The following is a 7,131-nucleotide window of genomic DNA, read 5'->3' as shown; positions in this document are numbered from 1 at the left end:
TAAAGAATTTTAACAAAAAAAAAATTTCGTCAAATTTGTTTACAGAAATAACTTTTGTCACAAATTTTGATGGAAATATTTTTTGCAAAATTTCGATGGAAATATTTTCCATAAAAAATTTTGACGTAATTGTTTTACGTCGAAACTTTTCGATGGAAATGTGTTTCATCAAAATTTTGGATGAAAATATTTTCGTTAAAAGTTTCCACAGAATTTAGATTCTATCAATAATTTTGACTGAATTTTTTTTTCCGTACAAAATTTATGTTAGTGATTGTGGCAAAATCTGGTTCCGTCTCTAATTTTGTCTTTAGTTTTGACGAAATTTTTTTGACGTATATGATTTTCATCAAAAATTTCATCACTATTTTTTATGAAATATTTTTCGTCAATAAATTTTGTCAGTATTTGAGACTTTTCTAATAATATCGCATTTAAAAATGATTCACAATTATGTAATTTTAACATTTTAATGCTAAGGGTAAAAAATAATTTTTAACATTTTCTCCTCAAATCCTCCAAATTGGGAGAACTTTAATTTTAAGAAGAAGGAAGGTTTTGGAGGGTTTAGTAAAAATCTTCAAACTCTTCCCCTCCTTTTTTAAACTCACAAACAAGGGAAGGGCTTTCTAAAACCCTCCCTTCCCTTCCCTTCCCCTCCTAAAATCAACTCCCAAACAAAGCCCTAGTTTGTTGCTTTGATGCGCAGTATGAACAGGAGGCCAAATTTATGCAAAATTAAGGAGGAAAGTGTAAAAGGAATAACTAATTTCATAAACTTCTTATGGTACAAAAGACTAAACAAAACTTGATACGAGGACCTTTTATATGATACTCGTTGTAATTCGACAAAATTGGAGGTATTTTATAGGGTTTCTCAGTACTTGTAACATAACGTGGAGGTATATTCCTTATAAAAAGGAATTCCAAGGGTACATGATGAATAATTCATTGTGGATGTCCCATATCTCAAGAGACTCCTTACCCCTGTATCCTATTCAAGAGCATCAATTGCCATTCATGAGCATCATTTATGGCCACTGGAGCATTGACTCATGCATCCCCCCTTTTTACTGCATTGTTTGTTACTCAGTGTCAATATGTAAGATTTGAGGTAAAATGAAAAGAAGATTGAATAGAATTAGAGACTTTATAATTTTCAGTATTCGTGGTTTTGTTTGATTCAAGTTATTATAGTACAATACTTCAAACTAATGTTCAAAAGTTCATATGAGAAGATATGATATCAAATCATAACCTCAAAGAGAGAAAAATGCCAAACCACAAAATACGCTGCACCGAGCAAATAATTTTGACTGGATCCTCCCATGTATTTATGATCTTTTCATCCTGAAGCTGCCATGTCAAATTGATTAGTCATGAGCAAAATGTAAAAAACAAAAGAACCATTTGAGAAATGAAAATGTCTATATTCCTATTTCCCCCTTCTCTGCTTCTGTAAGTTATCTTCACAAAGCAGTAAAAAGGCCCCTTACCCCTAACCTTCCTCGTAGCTTTAAGAACTATTTTCATTACCAATAGCTGAATATGAAACAAGTAAGAAATAAGCAACGTGTTTCACTTTCACCTCTAATTTGGAGTCCATGTATTGCGGCATTTAAAAGCATTGCTCTATATCAAAGTCATTTGATAATAGTATAGTATTATTAAATATATATAAAATATGTGTTCAATGATTCAATCCATATCATCTCAGTTTCAATTTCAACCGAACGTGGTCAGCAATATGCTGCTGCTGGTATAAAGAATCATATTTTTGTCCTCATTCAACAAGAACAATCCCAGTCGTAATCGTCATATTCAAATAAAAGATGCCTCTATAAAGATAGCATAAGCTAAAAGATGATAGACAAAAAAACTGCTAGTTGAGCACATCAACATCATGGAAGTAAAAATAACCAACATATCTTCTCTTTCTGTAATTGCAAAAGGTAGTTATTGTTTCACCTATTTATATATTACTCTTGGCTGGTGCGTACAAGTAGCTATATCCATGAAATGTATTAGGTGGCAAAGGGAAAAACAAGTAAACAACTAGAAGCTACAACGATGATTCGAGCAGGCTGCAACTATTTTCTTTTCTTTTTATCTAGAATCCTTGGTCTGGCGACAGATGTGGCCTCGGAAGAAATTGAAGAGAATCATCATATACGTCCCAAGCAGCAGAAGCACACCATCCTTAAACTTGTCTAAGGTTTGAAGCAAAACCACTTTCTCTGCACCCAAAATATATGGATATATATTATTAGCTGTTCAGCTTTATCATTATTGTTGTTGCAAAATGAAAATATATTAACATCACCAATTAATATTTACCTTGGAGGATTTATCATCATCCTTGCGTGAACCATATCTTCGCTGTGATGTAATGCGCCCAGATCCTCCTCCACCAGTTTTCTTCTCATCTCTGGCCTTGTTGAATATAACAGTGAATCCTTCAGCTGAGGCAGGGTCATTCACATCCCATTCCCCAAACTTGGGTAGAGGCTTTCCTCCTTGTTGTTCATACTGCACATGCATATACGGGTGCTTCAAAACATTGATTAATTGTTCACAAAAATGAAATAAAATTTATGATCAAACTACCCTTTTGCAAATCATAAAACGACATTGCATGAAATGATAGGAGGATCTTACCGAAGCCATAAAGATTGAAGCTTTGTGATATTGGGTGGTTACCCAAATTTCTGGGGAAAAGGAATAGACAACAAAGAAGAAGAGAGAGAGAGAGATAAAAAAAAGGAGGAGAAGAGATTGCAACGAATAGAATGGATTAAAAAAAGAGAGGTTGGAAAGCAGCATTTTATAAAGGGATGAGGAATAGGAAACGAAGCGCAACGCAAGCTAGTTGTTTGGTCTTACCTTCCTGCGTGGCCCACTCGTCCAAAACGCGGGTGATTTGGTTTTCTGTTTGTTTTCCGTTTTATTTTTAGGGAAATATTCCAAAGTGTAACAAAAACGAAGGTCGAGTCCCAAGAGAATGAAGCCATATTCCAAAAATGGGAGACACATAAATCCGAATTGTTAACATTTAACAACCAAGCCAAGTGACCCCATTTCCATTGCAAATTGCAGTTAACTATTTATAGTAAATAATTACATGACATAGTTTTCCATATAACTAATATACAAACTTTAATTTTTCCTTAAAAAATGGAAGAGAGAGCAGTGCTGCCAATAGTTGCTACATTTGCAAACAATCCTCTTTGGACTGGTCTCTGTATCTTAAATTCTTATGCACATAACATAACACCAGGCATTTGGCCATCAATCAAGATTTTTTTTGTTTCGGAGGGAGGGGATTGACTATATCTGTAAAGATGGCAATTACTCAATTCATTTCTGCTTTGATGTATTTGATGTGTAGCGCCATAAAAGCCCTCCAATCAAGTTATTCACTGCATGAGAAGCCATGGGAACTGCAACGCTAGAGGATAAAATTGTAGCATATCCATAAGCAAGACCAACGAAGGTTGCCCTGAAACACAAACAACAATCTTATTCTTAAGTTGTAATTTAATTAGGACTAACAACACAATAATGGAAAGTAGATGTGACCTACAACAGGCTACAGACAGGATACAGTAGAAGGTTAACAATTAGCTATACAGTTTTAAGTTTTAACCAAGTGGGGAGAAAGAGAGAAAAGAGGGCCGGGAGGGCAGAAATTAGAAAGATATGCACCAGATGGCAAAGGAATACTTTCGACCATTGCCAAGGTGCAAAACACCAAAGATCAAGGCAGCCACCCCAATACTCTCCCAGTTCATTCCCAAAAGTGGCAGAATTGCACCACGGAAAAGTAGTTCCTGGAATTTAAGATGTTAACATGTCATATCAGTCAAATAATGAAAAATAGACAAGAAAGATGAAATAAGCCAAGAAGAGTAGCTCGTTTTTAACCTCACTAATCCCAGGCAAAAATGCGACGACAATATAATCCAAAGGCTGGAGTGAGCTAAGGACCTGATTGGGAAAGCAAAATATTTCCAGAGTTCAGCAAAGCATCCGAGTACTGATACAGACAGAAACACAAAAATGACAAAAGCAACAGACTAGCAAGAGAAGTCATCTCAGCTAGGAATGATTTCTAGTCAGATGCCCAAACTTCCTACTCAACTTACTATCATTTACTATAGAATATTCAAGTATTAAATGCCAATCCGTTGATAACAACACCAAGCTCATAAAATCTTACAGGATATTTCCAGATCCATGGCTTGATTCAGTTACCTGCTGATTAGCGGCTTCGCTAGAGTCAGCAAAATCTGTCCATGTCTTCAAAAGCAAATAGCGACATGATGATATTAATACTACAAGTCCTGTAATCAACTCAAGATGCCAAATTTCAAAACCAACTGCGAACAAAGGAAAATTTTTTTTAACAGATTATGATAAAAAAATGTCAACACAGTTGCAAAGTGTTTATACCAAGAAACAAGCACATTTATAATTGCTACAGACACTTGACAAAAAATTTCACATAAGTTTTCCTATTCATGATTAGATCCATTAGAAGTCATGTCATGTTAGCCTTTAAGTTCCACTTGAAAAATATGAGATAATTTGGACATCATGTCAGTTTTCATGATAATGCCAGAATAAATAGATCCCTGCATGTGTAGCCTTGCTAGTTGCTCCATATTAAAAACACGGTCAAGGTTGTAATTTCATGCCTTACGGTTAAAAAATACAGAAATTGTCAATCCCTAGGTTCAATAATTTTCACCGCAGATACCACTTGAAAATCCAACATTGCCACATGCATTGCAGTATTTCACAAACATCAGTACTGGTTTATGGTAGCAGCACATGTCTGAGGAGAACAGCTATTTTATGCAATTAGGAGTTCAAAAATAGTTCTTGGATATACAATATCTTTATATGAATACATGTATCCCTTCCAATCAAAGAGAATCATTAGAAGTTTGAACCACAAACTAAAAATAAGAAGTAAATGAGTGTAATACATGATACTTCTGTAGAGCAGTCCAAGACTGGCAATCCTTCCGTTGAAGCAACATGAGATATCTGCAAGTAGCAAAAACTATATGAAGTACAAAATGAACATTATATCCTTTGTTATGCAAATTTCCATGGCAAACAATCTTCAATCAAATTTTGATAAATTTGAGAATTCTCCTTTCAAGAAGAAAATGAAAACTTTGAAATTAAGAACTTGGTTCTGAAGAATAGAACTTCAATCTCATTTTAACTTCCCCTGAATAATGTGGTGTAAGGAAGAACAGATCATACTGAAATACTTTCTATAATGGTCAAATGAAATATATACGAGTTTCATGCGCATTCATGTTTATATCATTAAAATAGCAATAAAGTTGAAAAAATGCGGCAAGGGGGGAAACTGAACTAGCAATGCATAAAAGGAAGAGCACCTGCCGAATCACTATTCCCAAAGCAGCTATGAGACCAGAAGTTATTATGCAAGCCTGAAGCACAGCACTCCTGGAAGGTACAGGGTTAGAATTCTGGGCTGCTGGATTAAGAGAAGTGTCCAATTTGTCATTTTGAAAAATTCTGTCCTCTGAGAGATCTCCCAATGCCTCTGGTCCATCTCTTTTGGATTTCTTCAACGACTTCTTGGCAAAGGAACATGTTCTATATCTACTCCCTATGAAAAATACAATATAGTTTGTAGGTTCAATGAAGCTGCTGGAACTCTTACAGATAAAAAATTTCAATAAAATCTACATGGGATGTTTTGGGGTGTAAGAGCTTGTGTGCATTGCAGAGAGCAATGAAATTATAATGTAGCAGTGAATCCGCATAGGTTAGAAGGAGAAGCCTCAGCAGCAACCACCATCAACAACCTTGGGAGGAAGTAATGAAGCTCTCAGACTGTATGGTTCATTTATGCAATTGCAACTGAATTTATCAGGAATTAATGAATTCTTCAAGTTTTCAATCATCTGACACAAATTGTTTCGGCTTTCTCTTCATCTATTCTATTTACTATTTGGGTAAGTGGAAATACATCAATGAAACAATGGAAGAAAGAGAAATCCAATAAATAAATGTAAAAGCGATTAAAGAAAGGTTAGACTAACTGTGACTGAGATTAGTGAAGGTAGAGGAATCTCTGGTGGGAGCATATTCCACGGTTCTCCAACAACACAAGCCTTTGAGAGTGAGCGAAAGCGTAGCCATATAGCGCGAATGTGAGAGAGAGCGAGAGTATAAGAGCTTTTACTATTTCGAAATGGGATTTCCTCCACTATTTTTTTTTTAAGGTATAGCTTTTATTCATATTAATTCACACAATTTTGTTCGTATTTTATTATTTTTGACTTTTTACATTATTTTTTGTTCATAAAATTAAGGGAAAAAAAGAAAGAAAGTGTAATGTAAAAATATATATATCAAAATACGATTCTTTTATTTAAAATGACAAATATTTCTTCTTTAAAAAATTAAAACCATGAAAATTTAATTGAATTTTTTTAATTACATCAACTAGATTAAAATTTAATTAAAGGAAAAAATATTTCTCAGTAGAGTTATTTCGAGCAATTCAAAATGACATCATTTTATGATTTGGAAAAAAAAAATGCAGGATATTTTAATGAAGGGTTCGTTTTTTCTGCCGTTAATGCAGATACTTATTTATAGTAAGTTCAATACGACGTCATTTTGGAAAAAAAATTATGATGTTTTTGTAATTTTAATTTATTTTAGGATTATTATAGTCTTTATAATTATAATTTTTTAATATTTCAATCCCAAAACGACGTCGTTTTGGGAGTAAATGCAGATAACTTATCTGCAGTAATTGCATAAATATTTTTCTGTTTAATAAATTTACTTTTTTTTGTATAATGTATTTTATCAAAATATTTTGCCTTTTTTTCTTATCTCAAAACAACATCGTTTTGATATTGTAGAAGAAAATTTTACCTCTTATTACAAGAGAAACATTAATTCCTTAATTAAATTATAAAAATTCATATGGTAAATTACCTACTTGGCCTTAAGCCAAATGTCTTAGAGCTGATTATTTTTATTTTGTTATAAAAAGGAAATATTTAAAAGAATCTATAAATGGATTCTATCAAGTTTAATTTTAACACGATCAAATAATATGAATACCAA

The 7,131-nt window shown here is 33.4% G+C and overlaps 2 protein-coding genes across 2 annotated transcripts; both read right to left on the bottom strand.

Annotated features, from left to right (window-relative positions):
* Positions 1 to 2,170: 2,170 nt before the first annotated feature.
* Positions 2,171 to 2,717, bottom strand: LOC133308982 (protein NOI4-like). Its single transcript, XM_061509711.1, has 3 exons — positions 2,659 to 2,717; positions 2,338 to 2,529; positions 2,171 to 2,237 (listed from the first exon to the last, which is right to left on the bottom strand). Exons 1-3 carry the CDS (start codon positions 2,665 to 2,667, stop codon positions 2,211 to 2,213), a joined length of 228 nt encoding a protein of 75 aa, XP_061365695.1. The 5' UTR covers positions 2,668 to 2,717; the 3' UTR covers positions 2,171 to 2,210.
* Positions 2,718 to 3,070: 353 nt separating this feature from the next.
* On the bottom strand, positions 3,071 to 6,190 carry LOC133309084 (uncharacterized). The gene is made up of 7 exons (XM_061509827.1): positions 6,090 to 6,190; positions 5,418 to 5,653; positions 4,992 to 5,052; positions 4,255 to 4,379; positions 3,925 to 3,987; positions 3,706 to 3,830; positions 3,071 to 3,499 (listed from the first exon to the last, which is right to left on the bottom strand). The coding sequence occupies exons 1-7, from the start codon at positions 6,187 to 6,189 to the stop codon at positions 3,358 to 3,360; spliced, it is 852 nt and encodes a 283-aa protein (XP_061365811.1). The 5' UTR covers position 6,190; the 3' UTR covers positions 3,071 to 3,357.
* Positions 6,191 to 7,131: the final 941 nt, after the last annotated feature.

The sequence above is a fragment of the Gastrolobium bilobum genome, unplaced genomic scaffold (assembly GCF_033153095.1).
Source record: "Gastrolobium bilobum isolate Gb01-03AN ecotype WA unplaced genomic scaffold, APGP_CSIRO_Gbil_v1 utg8041, whole genome shotgun sequence".
Lineage (NCBI taxonomy): Eukaryota > Viridiplantae > Streptophyta > Magnoliopsida > Fabales > Fabaceae > Gastrolobium > Gastrolobium bilobum.
The sequence above is the reverse complement of the archived record's forward strand: the minus strand, read 5'-3'. Positions and strand labels throughout refer to the sequence as shown.